Here is a 16,267-nt window from a genome sequence, read left to right as displayed (position 1 = left end):
TTACCAGGACTCAAAAAGATATTTTATATAAAAAGGCAAGTAAATTAATTTCCTTCTCTTTAAGGGACATCCATGTGGGTTCCAGTAAAAGTGTCCAGATGGACCTATGTGGCTTACAATGTAAGTATGTCATTAATGGATGTTTTTCAGGAATATTTTAGCATTTATCTCTAAAAGTTAAAGATGCTTTACAAAATGATAAACACATACTAACATACTGTTTCCCCACAATTTAATAATAATTCCTTAATAATAAATATTTGGTCAGTGTTCAATTTTTCATTTTTATCTTAAATTTATCTTTTTTTTTCTTTTTCCATTTGTTAGTTTGAATCTGGCTCCAAATAAGGCCTACATATTGTTATTGGTTCTTATGTCTCTTGTTTTTCTTTAATACTTCCTGCACCTTTATTTTTTTCTTGAAATTTATTTGTTGACAAAAGTTGGTCACTTTTGGAGGGGAGGTACCAGGGATTATACTTAGGGACCCTCGTCCACTGAGCCACATCCCTAGCCCTATTTTGTATTTTACTTGGAGACAGGGTCTCACTGAGTTGCTTAGCACCTCACTTTTGCTGAGGCTGGCTTTGGACTCTCTCATTCTGTCTCAGCCTTTCAAACTTCTAGGATTACAGGTGTCTGCCACCCTACCCTGCTAAAGTTGTTCATTTTTGTGATTGAGTTTCATAGTTGATTTTGTTGATTGTATTCCTGTGGTCATTCAGTATGTTCCGTTCCCTCTTAACCTGTGATTTTGTAATTGTGTCTAGATGTGTGAAAGATTCAGGTTTTTCTGCCTTTTTTTTTTTTTTTTCATTGAACCCAGGATTGAACCCATGGGCACTTTACTACTGAGCTACATCCCCAGTCCTTTTTATTTATTTATTTTTTTTTATTTTGAGAAGGTCTCACTAAGTTCCTGCAGCTGGCCTTGAACTTGGGATGCTCCTGCCTCAGTCTCCCACCATGGCCTATGCTACCATGCCCAGCTTACTTTTTGTTTTTTACTTTTGCTAAACTATCTCTCTTTGTGATATTAGTAGTTATTAATAAGGAAGGTCTGGAGTCATTAATTTATTTAGGAGGATGCAGAAATGATTATATTCTAATTTTATTGTTCATTCTTCATTTATTAACTAGATTACTATATTAAAAAATTCCCCTCATCTACTAAATTGTCAAAAGTGGAACAAATAATAAAGGAGTATTTTAGTCAGCTTTTTCACTTCTGTGACTGAAAGACCTGATAAGAACAATTTTAGAGAAGGAAAGGAAATTTTGGGGCTCATGGCTTCAGAAATCTCAGTCTATAGAAGCCCAGCCCCATTCCTCAGGGCTCCAGTGAGGCAGAAATCATGACAGAAGAGTGGGGCCGAGGGAAGTGGCTCATTTGATGATCAGGAAGCAGAGAGAGAGATTGATTTCACTTGCCAGAGGCAAAATATATATCTCATAGCCACACCCCCAATGACCCACCTCCTCCAGCCATACCCTACCCACCTTCAGGTACCACTGAGTTAATCCCATTGAGGGATTAATTTACTGATTGGGTAAGAGTCTTAAACCCAGTCATGTTTCCTGTAAATCTTCTTAAATTGTCTCACACATGAGCTTTTCAGGAATGCCTCACATCCAAACCATAACAAGGAGAATGATAATTTCATTGATCTTTGGTTCTTCCTTTTATATTTACTGGTTATCAGAATAGTAATTAGCTCATTATTGACCTCTTCCAGTGATCATTAGAAGTTCTTCCCCAGTGTTATTAAGAAATCATGAACTTAAATGTATTTGTGGTTCAATCCTTTGATAGTAAAATTGTTTTGTTTGACCAGTGCAAGCCATTTCAAGGTTTGGCTCCATAGTCTTTTTGGTATAGCTCTTTGTCTTTAATAGTTTCCTCACTGTCCAGTAGGACAAGACATTTCAGCTTATTTTTTTACATCTCCTGCACCAGAACTTGAACCAGCTATTTATTTAAGGAACTATTTGTATTTTGGGAAATGGTATCTCAAAGCCATAATCTAATATTAGAGATTCCTGGTTACTGGGTTGGTATTTCTAGACCATTTCTGAAGCCAGAACTAAGAAATTTATTTGTTATAATTTAGAGGCCCAAAATTCACAAGTAATAGGTATTCATAATGATACTTCCAGGACAAAAATTCAGGGCCACTGAGTTTATACCTAATCTTTATCTTGCCTTCTTATTTTCTTCCACTCACTTCTAGAATATTGGTTCTTAACAACACCAAGAATAATAGAATGAGAAAATTATACATATGATTTATCTTAAGTTTTTAATGATAAAATTATCCTCTCATAGCTATATTATTTTGCTTCTCTTTTTAGGAATCTGATAAGATATATTTTACATTTCCTCTTGCAAATCATAGAAAAATCTACACTCATGTCTACTGTCAGAGCACCATGCTGGTAAGATAATTGGTACATTGTATGTTAATTTGAAACACTTGTTCATTTTTTAGATTCAATTAGTATCTAATAGGTTTAGCTGTGAATTGTTATTAGATCTAATTAGCTGAAATGTATCTGTTTAGAATAGTGTTTTCATTGAAAAGTATTAATCAGAATTTTTCTGTAAGATAATATACTGGTAATGTGTACCTTTGGATCTAGTTTAGGACTTCCTGTCTTTCAGACTTACAAAGACACTGTGTTCAAGATAAATGAATTAAATTCAAAGCCTCTTTTATTCTAAAATTATATTCATATTTTTTGCACTTTCCACTTCTTGAATTTATTTTAAAAAATTTTTTTATATACATTAGTTTAGTTAGACTGTATTTTGACACATACATACGTAGAGTATAACTTTCCATTTTTTGTGGTTGTACATGATGTGGAACTACATTGGTCATGTATTCATATATAAACATAGGAAAGTTATGTCTGATTCATTCTACTGTCTTTCTTAATCCCATCCCCCCTTCCTTCTATTCATGTTTTAAAGAACATAGTTAATTAAGTAAGGCTATTTCATAAGAATTTTATAAAGTAAATCCTAGTTTTCCATTAACTATCATACTAAAACATACTATACTTTTTATACTAACAGTTAACAGTAAACTGTATAATGAAATCAAGACTTAAATTATATCAAAACAATGATTTTGTGTTTCTTTTTAATGAACTATGCTAAGCATTGTTTTAAAAAATGTTAGATGCTTACTTCAACAACACACATACTAAAATTGGAATGAGAACTAGAGTGTAGCTCAGTGGTGGAGCACTTGCCTAGCAGCCATTGTAAAGAATACTGCAAGTTAATATAATAGCCAAAGTTTTGCAACTCTTTCAGACCCTAGCATCTCTCAATCTAAATCTGAATGGTGAGTTTATCTTCGGAGAATCTGGTCCTGAGAGTGATGGCTTAAAATATTTACACTCAATTTAATACTGTATTTTAAATTAGAAAGTCAGCCAGGTGCAGTGACACATGCCTGTAATTCCAATACCTTAGGAGGCTGAGACAGAATGATCTCAAGATCAAGGCCAGCTTCTGTAATTTAGGAAGACTGTGTCTCAAAATAAAAAGAACTGGTGATATAGATCAATGATAAAGCACCCTTGGGTTGAGTTCCTCATAACACAAAAGGAAGAAAGGGAGGGAGGAAGCCTGTTATATTGAGAAGAATGCTCCTCAAAGTACAAATTATCCATTTGGCTAATTGTAGGGGCCCTTAATCATATTTAATGTCTGTAAATTAAGTACTATAAAGTCATGTGGTGAATTTAAAAAAACTTCTCAATTTTTATTGTAGAAGTTTTCAAGCATATTTAAAAGTAGAGCCAAAATAATAATAATGACTTAGTTTGTAACCGCCACACAGCTTTAACAGTTATCAACATTCTGTTATTCTTTTTTTTTATTTTTAATATTTTTTAGTTGTCAATGGACCTTTATTTTTTTATTTATGTGCAGTGCTGAGAATCAAACCAAGCACTTTACCACTGAGCCACAACTCCAGCCCCAACATTCTGTCATTTTTATGTCATTTATTCCTTCCCATGTTTTTTGTAAGGAGTACCAGGGATTGAACTCAGGGGCACTCAACCACTGAACCACATCCCCAGCCCTGTTTTGTATTTTATTTAGAGACAGGATCTTACTGAGTAGCTTAGCACCTTGCTTTTTGCTGAGGCTGGCTTTGAACTCGCTAGCCTCCTGAGCGGCTGGGATTACAGATGTGTACCGCCACGCCTGTCTCCTTCCCACCTTTTTTTGGGCTCAAGTGTTTTTCTTTTTTTGTTTTAAGTCCCAGGCACCTTATCATTTTATCTACAGATACTTGAATATGTTTTTCTATCAGATAAGGATTTTACATATTACTATGTCATTATTTTATTTAACCAAATTAGTACTAATTCATTAATATCATCTGATATTCATTATTCAGTTTTCCTCAGCTCACATGTTTTTGTTTTGTTTTGTTTTTTGAGACAGGATCTTTCTACGTTGCTTACCTCTTCACTGAATTGTATATGTTCTCACTAGTTTGCCTTCCAAGCTCCTGGGATTACAGGCATGTGCCACCGTGGCTGGCTAGCTCGTTTAAATTTTAAATTATTTGAATAAAAAATTGAAGTGTATACATTGTCTTAGGTTCCTGGATCTTAAGTCTCCTTTCTAATAACCCTCTTACCTTTTCCCTTTATGTCCTATTGTTTTCTGTAAACTAGTAGTTAGATTTAGAATCTTGATTAGATTCAAATTAATTTTTTTTTGTGGTAAGAGCGTTCTGTAAGTAGAACTATATCCCTATTTTATCATATCTAATGATTTTAGCAGCCATTGAAGACATTATTATTTTATTTTTACTGCAGACAGAATCTGAGAATAACATTTTTGAATAGTAGTATTTTCTTTCCTATTTAGGAATTAGTAATTCCTGAGTAACTTCTAAGGCTTTCATTACAGTTCTTGTAGTTAGTTGAGTTAGGAACGTTTTCTAGATGATTTGAAATTGTTCTTTGACATAGAGATTATATCAACATGGTATATATTAGTGGGGACTTGAATAGTATATTATCTATTCAATCTTATGATGAATGGTCCAGACTTTTCTATACACTGAAGTAGGTTGTATGGAATATTATCACTTTTTATAATGAAGTTTACCTTTGAGAATAGGCTTTGTTAGGAGCTACAAAAACCCATTACAGAGTGGGTTAGGGCCAGTCTCAGTGGTGCACACCTGTAATGCCAGCAGCTTGGGAGGATAAGGCAGGAGGATTGCAAGTTCAAAACCATCCTCAGCAACTTAGTGAGGACCTAATAAGTAACTTAGTGAGACCTTGTTTGTAAATGAAAAATAAAAAGGGCTGGGAATGTGGCTCAGTGGTTAAGCACCCCTGAGTTTAATCCCTGGTACACCTACCCCTGGAGGGAAAAAAAGTGTGTTGGATCTTTAGACACTGTTAGATTTTCTTCATCTGAGCTATGCTTATTATGTTGTATTGCTTTATAATGACATATTATCTTTTGGGGAACCACAGGTAATTAATATAGGAGTCACACAAAGATTTTGCCTGCAGTAGAGAGCAGAGAAGTATCACAATGTTTTTGTTTCCTGTTTTCTATATTCTTCAGAAATGGCTTAACATTCTATTTAAGCTCTGTGAGGGCAGAGTCTGTGTCTGCCAAACTCATTCTTTTCCCTGAGGGCCTAACATAATTTGTTGCTGGGCATGGTGGTGCTTGTCTGTAATCCCAGCTACTTGAGAAGCTAAGGAGGAGGATCACAAATTTGAGGGCAGCTTCAACAATTTAGCAAGACCTTGCCTCAAAATAATGAAAAGGACTGGGTATATAGTTCAGTGGTAAAGTGCTCCTGAATGAACAGGTGGATTTCTTCATGGTTTTATCTGTAATAACTAAGAACGAATTATATAGATAACAATGCTACTCCCTACATTCTGGTAGGATTTTAGTTGTTGAATTTTTATTGCTCTGACTTCCTTAAAAGTTAGAAGATGTTGGGTCATACCACTTTTAAGTGGGTAAAGTTGAGTACAGAATGTTCTTAAAACATCATAATAGTATGCAGCATTCTAGTCCCATGCTGGTGAAGCCCTTGAAATTGTGCCTCAGTCTATACATGTTCCTAATTGTGTAGAAGTTATCTGCTAATAATCAAATGGGAGCTAAAATAATAAAGTAAAAGTCCTAATGCAGTAATTGTTATATTTTTAAATAAAAGTTATTTTTAATTGTTAATTATTTGAGTAGATGTGTGTGTGTGTGTGTGTGTGTGTGTGTGTGTGTGTGGTGCTGGGGATTGAACCCAGGGACTTGTACGTGCGAGGCAAGCACTCTACCAACTGAGCTATATCCCTAGCCCAGGATTTATGTTTTTATAAGAGTCTATATCTAATTCATATTTCTATTTTTTTAAATGTAGGTTGCTTACTGCATAACTATCTAAAGCATGGACATTAGTGAATTCTTTGAAAATTTTGGTTCAACAATTAAAAATGCATAGGTGATATGCTGAGATCCTATTAGGTCACTCTCTAGGTTAACTACTTAACCTACCTTTCCAGTTTTACATTAGACATCTTTGCCTGTCTTTGACCTGTGTGACTTGTGAGAATCATAGCTACTTTGTTTCCTTTGCCCCTACTTATATAATAGGAAATTGTTGAAGATGCTTGTTTTATATAATCATTTAGTATAATATTTAATATGTTTTGCTTTGCATTATCAATTAACAGGATACAAACAGTTGGATATTTGGCTGCATAAACAGCACTTCTATGTGGTAAGTCTTGAACCTATGCCCTTCATTGTGCATTTTTGTCAACATAAGCAACATTCAGAAGTCACACTTTTGGAATAGCTTTATATATTCTTATACTCATTTTCATTCTGTATTAAATCATAGTATTGATTTTTAAATGAAAAGTAAGAGCTGTGACTATACTAGTAGTTTTTGTACACATTGAAAGTCATTGTTAGGAAAAAGTGTTTTTGTTGCCAGGGGAACTATGTGGACAGAGTTTAGTGGAATAGACTTATTAGACTTCAGTTATAACTCTTAGTTTTGTAGATGGTATTCTTTTCCTCTGAAATTTAATTTATAAAACTTTAATATAGTTGTTCTTTAATTATATTTTTGTATCTATTTCAAAGCCGGCAAGGAGTTGATTTATCATGGAAAGCTGAACTTCTGCCAACAATTAAGGTAAATTATAGCTTTACAGTTTTAATATTCAGGTGAAAAGATACTTGAGCCTATAGACATTTTAAAATATACTTTTATTAATTTAGTTATTAAGTAAACATGAAATTGGTAACTACATTTTAGAAATATTTTCTTTAGAAGTCTATGTGATGAGAAACAACATGCAATTAATATTAAAGGCTGGGGTGCAGCTCATTGGAGCATACATGAGGCCCTGGGTTCAGTGCCTAACCCTTCAAAAAAGAAAAGAAACTTAGAAGTTAAAACAGTATTCCAAGTCTCTGTATGTTAGAGCATCATGCCAAAAGAGCTAGATAGATTTTTAATATTAAATATGAGAGTTTATTTAAATGGTCTGTCTTAAACTACAAACTGATTAATGTATTATACTCAGCATTTCATTTTGGGAGGAAGTACCTATAGTAGGGAAGTGGGCATTCCAAAGAAACTTGAAATAATTTACCAGATAACTTCCTTTTAACATTGTGATTACCCACTTGGATAATTTACCTTTGTCTAGAATTCTCCAGGATAATAAATCACAGCAGAGATTTACTTAATAACTGTTAGTGATTTCCTTAAGTATATTGATAGGTTAGCAAGTGTATTTTTAAAGGTTTATTTGTATATTCTCAAAATGTATTAATGAAAAGGCAAAATAATCCTAAAATTTGATGAGAATGTTATTTCCAACTTGTATTTATTATAACTGATAATATTATGCTAGAATAGATAGTAAAGTCTTCAAATAAATCTGTACTTTAAAAATAAAACATATTTTCCTAGACTCATAGGCTTAGAAATGAAATCAATCTGGTTGGTCCCAGTTATCTTCTAATTAATAACAATTAAGTTACTTTTGCCTATGAATGCTTATACTTATTTGTCTATGTAGTTTGTACTGAAGAGAGAAACTTTAACAGAGAGGAATGATGGCAGAAAACATAATTGCAAATCATTTACACTTGAATGGTTGCAATTTTTTTGTCACCTTGTTCAGTCTTTACTTTGTGCATGTTCATTCATGAGATGGATATTACTTATATTTCTATTATTTAATTTCCCTACAGATTGTAAGGAAGTAATTTGACTCATGTACATTTTTAAGATCACTCACTGGTTCAAGCCTAATCTTCCAGGAAGGCTCAGAACAAACAAAAGTATTAGGATATATTTAATGATCATTATTCATAAGGTTTATTAAATGTTTCCTTGAATTCCAATTTAGATATTCTATCCATATTATAATGTAAGAGTCAGGAACAAACAAATAAAAACTTTATAAAATGTACTTTTCTCCTGTAGTTTAAAATTATAAAATGCTAATACTGTTTTTTTAGATTTCCAAAGATTAAACAATGTGTTCATCAAAAGCTAGGCCCCTGTGCCATTTGTTCTGAATTTAAAAAACAACTGGGTGAACATCAGGTGAATAAGCTATTCCAGCAGCTTGCTTTTTGTAGAGAATGCTAGAAGAGAGAAGTTAGAAAACAAAGATTATAATATTCTACAGTTGGGCTGGAGATATCACTCAGTTGGTAGAGTGCTTGCCTTACATTCACAAGGCCCTAGGTTTGATCCCCAGCACCAAAAAATAAAATAATAATAATATTAATAATAATAATACTCTACAATCAGGCATTCTCAAAAAGATTATAATTATTAGATATAAACTTTTAATGAAAATCAATATTTAATATAATGTGAGTTAACTGTTTGTAAGTAGCAAAAAATTATTTTGCCATAAGGTTAAAGGAATGATTAGAGTGAAAACTTTGTAGGTTTTATTCATGCTAATATTATATTTAAAAAGGTAATGTCAGATGAGAATTGTATCAGTTTTAAGCATCTCCACTGACTAAACTGTGAAAAAGTAGATGGAATCCTTCAACAAAGCACTTCAAGATTCAAAACTTTGCCATTGTTTGAAATAAATACTTAGTAGCTATTAGAGTAAATAGCTACACAAAAATATTCAGGTACTTCCTAATTAATTATCTACCATTTGTCTGGTGGGATGTAACTGATTTATGTGGTCCTTTAATTATAACACATGGGTATGGCCAGAGACTGCTAAGTTAGGCTTTTTGTCAGGTTGTTAGAGGGCCATTCAACTCACTGACAATTTTTTAGCTTCAGCACCTCTGTCCTACTTGGCCACATTAATGTTTCTGAAAACGGGTGGAAAAAATTTAACTTCTATAGGAATTTCTTAATACATCCCACATCTATTTCCAGGAGAAAAACTTTACTGGGAAAAATAAGAGACCCAGCATAGCTAAAGCAATCCTTAGCAAGAACAGTGAAGCAGGTGGCATCATTATTACCAGACCTTAAACTATACTACAGAGCAATAGTAACAAAAGCAGCATGGTATTGGCAACAAAATAGACTTGTAGTCCAATGGTACAAAACCGAGAACAGAGAGACAGACACACATAATTACAGTGATCTTATATTAGACAAAGGCATCAAAAACATATGTGGGAGAAAAGATGGCCTCTTCAACAAAGGTGCTAGGAAAACTGGAAATCCATATGTAACAAAGTGAAATTAAGCCATTATCTCTCACCATGCTAAATTGTGGAACCAACCTTCAGTAGATGAATGGATAACGAAAATGTGGTTCATACACACAATTGAATATTATTCAGCATTAAAAGAGAATAAAATCATGGCATTTGCAGGTAAATGTATGGAGTTGGAGAATATTATGCTAAGTGAAGTAGGCTGATCCCAGAAAAACTAAATGCTGAATGTTTCTGTGCGATAAGGATGCTGATTCATAATGGGGATGTGGGTGCAGTGTAGAAGGAATAGATGAACTTTAGATAGGGCAAAGGGGAAGGAGGGGAAGGAAGTGGAGGATGGGGCTAGGAAAGATGGTGGAATGAGACAGACATCAATACCTAAGTACATGTATGAAAACATGAATGGTGTGGCTCTACTTTGCATGGAACCAGAGACATGAAAAATTGTGCTCTATTTGTGTAATATGAATTGAATTGCATTCTGCTGTCATATACATAACAAATTAGAATAAATAAAATTAAAAAAAATTTATTGGGAGGCTTTTATTTTATTAAATAGATCAATCTCCTACTTATTTATTCCTCAAAACATGGATGATAGAATCTTTCCTTTGAGAAATAATTATTTCCTTCAGTGGGATACATTATTAGCCATATTGTGTGTTTGTTATTTTTTATATAAATCTCAGGGCATGATGTTTATCTATACCATTTATCTGCAACTCTTTACTACTTAAACTCAGAATCATTTGAGATTAAAATTATAAAAGTTTTCTATCATACCTGTCATCCATTCAACTACTCAATGTTCTTTGTCATGTACTACCAAAACATGGAAATAATGCTGTATTGCCATCTGTAACAAATAGCCAGATTACAAAAAAATATACCAATGCTGAAAATGATGATATAAAATACAGTGTATATAGTGCATTATAAAGTAATATTTTTTAGGTGCCATTTGTTTTACGTGAAGGGATATGTCAAGGAATATTTTGAGAAGTTCATATTTAACATAATTATTAGGAATCTGATTTTCTGTAAATTTAATTATTTACCTGAAAATGTAAACATGGGCATATTATGAAGTATGGAACATAAATTTGAAGTGTGTGCGTGGGGCTGGGGCTGGGAATTGAATCCAGGGATCTCTTTCATATGCTAAGCACACACTCTATGAAATGTTTTTTTTTAATAACTAATTGAGAAACAAGTGTTTGTAATTTATCTTTCTTTTAGCATATTCTAATCTTTGTCTATCTAAGAAATAAAAGCAGCTTTTTATCTTTTTTTCAGTCTCTGACGTTAAGACTTCAAGACTATCCATCTTTGTCTCATCTTGTTGTTTATGTACCATCTATTCATGGAAGTAAGGTAACAAGTGGATCAAGGTTGTTATCAGAATGTTTGGGGCAATCCATGCTGAATTTTCAATTTATTTTTTGATGAATTCTTATAATAGGGGTATCTAAAACAATGATGCTTCACTTCAGACTGTTAATTTATTAGGATAATCTGCTCCAACTTGAACTAAGCAGAATAAATTCAAGTCCCTTTGTTCCAAGTGAGAACTAGTTCCCATTTATCTATCAGTCTTTCAAAATCTGTTGTTTATTAGATACCCTCATATTCAAGACTAATAAGGGCTGGGTGCGATGATGCACACCTTTAATCCCTGCATCTCAGGAGGCTGAGGCAGGAGGATTGTGAGTTCAAAGCCAGCCTCAGCCACTTGGCAAGGTCTCAAGCAACTCATCGAGACCCCGTCTCTAAATAAAACATAGAAAAAGGGCTGGGGATGTGGCTCAGTGGTTAAACACCCTGGGCTCAATCCCTGGTACCAAAACAAAAGACTAACAAGAATCATAGGAAATACACAAATGACACTCATTTGTCACCCTCCTAGGTAGGGGAGCAGTGAGAAAAAAGAAATATACAAGTATATATAATACAAATTAGAATATAGCAAGTACATGAAAAGCATAAAAGGAAGAGAGATCTGGTTGAAGGAATCAATAGTGACTTTAAGTCAAGAATGGTGGTACATACCTCTAATCCCAGCAACTCAGAAGGCTGAGGCAGGAGGATTGCAGTTTCCAAGCCAGCTTCAGCCACTTAGCAAGACCCTAAGCAACTTAGTGAGACTCTGTCTCAAAATAATAATATGAATAAATAGGACTGGAGTTTTAGCTCAGTGGTAAAATGCCCCTGTTTTCAATCCCCAGTAAAGAGAAAAAAATGGCTTTATATTGGAGTGATATTTAAAATGTCCTAAAAGGATAGTTAGAATTTTTATAGGTCGAGTGAATGTTCTAGCCCTATGTTGTCAATTTAAAAAAAAAAAAAAATCAATAGCATATGTGGCTATTTAAACATAAACTAATTAAAATTAAATACAATTTTAAATTTAGTTCCTTAGTTGTACTAGCCATATTCCAGAAACTCATCATTGTGAAAAATTGTAATGGCATAGGAACAGTGAAAACAAAAAGCATAGAAATGTGAAAGCATGGTATGTATTTGGGATACAGTGAATGAGTATATAATTTTAAAAGGATGGCCACCAGGGGTAGAGTAACAATGGGAGAAAAGTCTGGAAAAGTAGTTCTTGGTGGTATTGTAGAGGCTTTGTTTGGAATTCAGGACTTTGGAATTCAGAAGTCAGTAGGAAGCTCTAAGCCTTTTTACCACAGTAGTAATGTTATCAGAGATAATTCATTTTGGAAGATTAATCTATTTATGGCGGAGGATGGATCAGAAATAAGAAGACTAGGCACTTCATAAGAAGTTATTTGAGGCTGGGGTTGTGTGGCTCTGTGGTAGAGTGCTTGCCTGGCACATGTAAGGCACTGGGTTTAATCCTCAGCACCACTAAACAAACAGAAAAACAAACCTACAAACAATTAAATAAATAAAGTTATTGTGTCCATCTACAACTAAAAAAATACTTTTTGAAAATGAAAGAAGTTGGTCTGGGGTTGTGGCTCAGTGTTAAAGCGCTCGCCTAGCATGTGCGAGGCCCTGGGTTTGATCCTCAGTACCACATAAAAATAAAATAAATAAAATAAAGGTATTGTGTCCAACTACAACTAAAAAATAAATATTAAAAAAAGAAAGAAGTTATATGAGCTGTACTAGGGAAGTGAGTGTAAATAAAAGGATATTGATTTTGAGACAATTAGTGGGGAGGAAAGAAGGTAAGAGAGCTCCCCGCTCTCCTCTTTGTCCATTTAACCCAGTAGACTTATCCTTCAAGATCCAACCTAAGGGTTCCCTCTTCCTTTTCCAGACTCCTCCAATAATGTTTTACTTACTTCCCTCATACTCTGTTTATAACTTCTTTGAATAATTTATAACATTAAATTATAATTTTCATGTCCTTATTGCCATTACCATATTGTAAACTTTGAGGGTAACAACCAGATAAGTTTTATTCTACTTTGTATTCTCAACTTTTAATGACTACCTCATAGAGGTCCCTAAAAAATATTTCTTGAATGAGAAAAGTAATGAGGTTATAGATAAAATAATAAGGAAATTTAAAAGAAATAGGGAAATGAAAAGGGGTATATAGTTGGGAGTCATTTCAAAGACTGAGTCTCACAAGTACCTTATAATGGATTCATTGTTTTGTTTTGCTTAGCTCAAATGAGAGGTAATTCAACATCTTCAATACTAAAAGCTCTCTTTAGGGGGTTTTCTACCAGGTAAGTTGGTTTTGAATGAATCTAGCATCTTTTCCAAACTTTGAAAGGTCCTCCCTGATTATGACAAGAAATTTATTAGTCTTTCTGCAAATGTACAGTCTTTGCAGCCTAATAAATTTGTAATATGTCTTAGTGCTCTTTGGAAAGTGACACTGCTAAATCTATTGTTGCGCTTGTCTCACTAAGATGATAACTTATCTCTTTCATAATGTTTACATATCTATAAGCATTATCTTCAGAAGATGACACATGTTCAAATGAGCAGGGTGAAAAAGTTTTAAGTTGATGCATTTCTTAATGTTTTTTGAAAATATAAATATGCAATTATCTGCATTTTTAATGACAGAAAACAAAATAATTAATCCTATTTAAGAGATGTTTAGAGACCTTTTAATTCTCTTTCTTGGATAAGGATTTATTCCATTAGGCAACACTAAAGGTATAGCAAAAATTTTAAAGCAATAATAAAACTTATAGGTTTTTAAAATTTTTATTATTAGTTGTTCAAAACATTACATAGCTCTTGACATATCATATTTCATACATTCAATTCAAGTGGGTTATGACTCCCATTTTTACCCCCTATACAGATTGCAGAAACACATCGGTTACACATCCACTTTTTTACATATTGCCATACTAGTGTCTGTTGTGTTCTGTTGCCTTTCCTGTCCTCTACTATCCCCCCTTCCCTCCCCTCCCATCTTCTCTCTCTACCCCATCTACTGTAATTGATTTTTTTTCCTTTCCCCTCATTTCCTCTTATATGTAATTTTGTATAACAATGAGGGTCTCTTGCTATATAAATTACATATAAGAGGTTGTGAGGGGAATGAGAAAATAAACAAGGAGAGAAATGAATTACAGTAGATGGGGTAGAGAGAGAAGATGTGAGGGAAGGGGAGGGGGGATAGTAGAGGATAGGAAAGGTATCAGAATACAACAGTTACTAATAGGGTATTATGTAAAATTGTGGATGTGTAACCGACGTGATTCTGCAATCTGCATTTGGGGTAAAAATTGGGAGTTCATAACCCATTTGAATCTAATGTATGAAATATGATATGTCAAGAGCTTTGTAATGTTGTGAACAACTGTGGGGAGCCATTCTGACACGTGATTGGGTGACTCCCGTTAAGGGCCTGAGGCGCTCTGGCTGTGTCGGAGCTTTCCCGACCCTTTCCTGATGAGAGAGCCCATCCGTGTGGGGGTGTGCGTGACCACTGACCCCGGAGACCCAATCACTGACCCTGACCTTGGAGTGCAGCCCCCCCTCAACCTTCATTGGATGGAATTCTCCCCTGAATCTCTTGTTCCCCAAATAAAAGGCTACTCCCAGGCGTGTTCGCTTTCTCTCTCTCCTGCTAGCCCAGAGTAATCCTCGCTGCCCTGCTGGGCGGCTGGAGGCGGGAACCAGGGAGGTGAGCCGTCTCGGACCTAGCAATATAAATAAGGTAACTGGTTTGTGTGTTTTATTTCGATCTCTTCTAACTAACTTTATGCCTAGAACCTCATTAATGAAACCACTGCGCAGGCCGCGTGGTAGAATTGGCGCCCAACGTGGGGCATTCTAGATTAGTTAGATTGAGTGGGAGCGCGCTATAAAGATAAGGAAAAAAATAAAGATAAAGGAAGATAAGGAATAAAAATAAAGATAAAAGAAGATAAGGAATAAAAATAAAGATAAAGGAAGAAATGACAGTTGGGTCACAAAAGTACCTGGAGATATTGAAGGAAAGAGACGTTAAATTACTTAAAATGGGAAATTCTACTTCTACGGATAAGGAAATGTATCTGACTATTTTAGACAGTATAATTAATCAGAAAGGAAAACATATAAAGAAAACTCAGTTATTACAATTCTTAAAGATTGTAGGAGAATATTGTCCTTAGTTTTGTGACCAAGAGTCTCCAAATTTACTTACTTGGGAGAAATTAGGAAGAAAGTTACAGAGAGTCTGTCTTTCTACTGAAATACCTGGAGGCATAGAAAATATACAGAAAACTTGGACAGCCCTAGAAGTTTGTCTTTTTGAATATAAGGGCCAAAGTTCGTGGCCCCCTGAAGACCTTTTAAAAGGCATTCAAAGAGCTATTAAGTCTATTCAAATGGAAAATCAGCCTGAGGCTAAGTTAATTTCCTTTCCCTTGAGCCGTTTAAAAACAAAAGCGCTAAGAGCCAAGACAAAGGTTAGAATTGTGCAGGCTAGCCCGCAAGCAGATTGTACAGAACAGCATAATACAGGAGAGACATCTCTAATCTTAGAGAGCCCTCCGGAAGTGGTAAACGATCTTCCTAGAGAGGAAGATACAGAAGAAACTCCTAGAGGGGCTCAGGGTTCTTCTCAACCACGTGATTTAGAAACCCAAATTCCAAATGGCGATAGTGCAGAGTCTGACTGTAGCTCACAGTCTGAGGAAGAAGAATTAGACGTGGAAACTCAGGACTTAGAGAGAAATTTTAATAGACTGCATTTAACACCGCCTGCCCAAGCTTTTAAAATTCGGCCGGTACCTGCTAGAAGGACCAAATTTAACAGGTATGCTGAATTAAAGATGACTTTTCTTACCCCAGTTCAGCAAGGTATTAGGAAGGCTCAAGAAATGGGAGAGGATACTACTGGTTTTCACCTCTTTGCAGTTTTTGAGCAAACTAATGAGCAAGATCAGAGAGTTAGAGTTCATGCTGTAATTCCATTTAAAACTATCAAGGAATTGAAAAGTGCATGTGAGACGTATGGTCCAAATTCACCTTTTGTTCAGAGTCTGATAGAAAATATTTGCTCACAACCCCTTCCTCCTAGCGATTGGATTTTTTTAG

The 16,267-nt window shown here is 34.5% G+C and overlaps 1 protein-coding gene across 1 annotated transcript in view; it reads left to right on the top strand.

The window, feature by feature from the left end:
* The window catches only part of PGAP1 (post-GPI attachment to proteins inositol deacylase 1), a 93,553-nt gene that overhangs the window by 32,507 nt on the left and 44,779 nt on the right, over positions 1 to 16,267 (top strand). The window contains exons 9-13 of the mRNA XM_081261522.1: positions 65 to 120; positions 2,353 to 2,436; positions 6,739 to 6,785; positions 7,157 to 7,208; positions 11,036 to 11,113. Of these exons, the coding sequence (XP_081117648.1) occupies positions 65 to 120; positions 2,353 to 2,436; positions 6,739 to 6,785; positions 7,157 to 7,208; positions 11,036 to 11,113 (317 nt within the window). The remainder of the gene's footprint in view (positions 1 to 64; positions 121 to 2,352; positions 2,437 to 6,738; positions 6,786 to 7,156; positions 7,209 to 11,035; positions 11,114 to 16,267) is intronic.

Source organism: Spermophilus citellus (genome assembly GCF_964194105.1).
Source record: "Spermophilus citellus genome assembly, chromosome: 11".
NCBI classification, from domain to species: domain Eukaryota; kingdom Metazoa; phylum Chordata; class Mammalia; order Rodentia; family Sciuridae; genus Spermophilus; species Spermophilus citellus.
The sequence above is the reverse complement of the archived record's forward strand: the minus strand, read 5'-3'. Positions and strand labels throughout refer to the sequence as shown.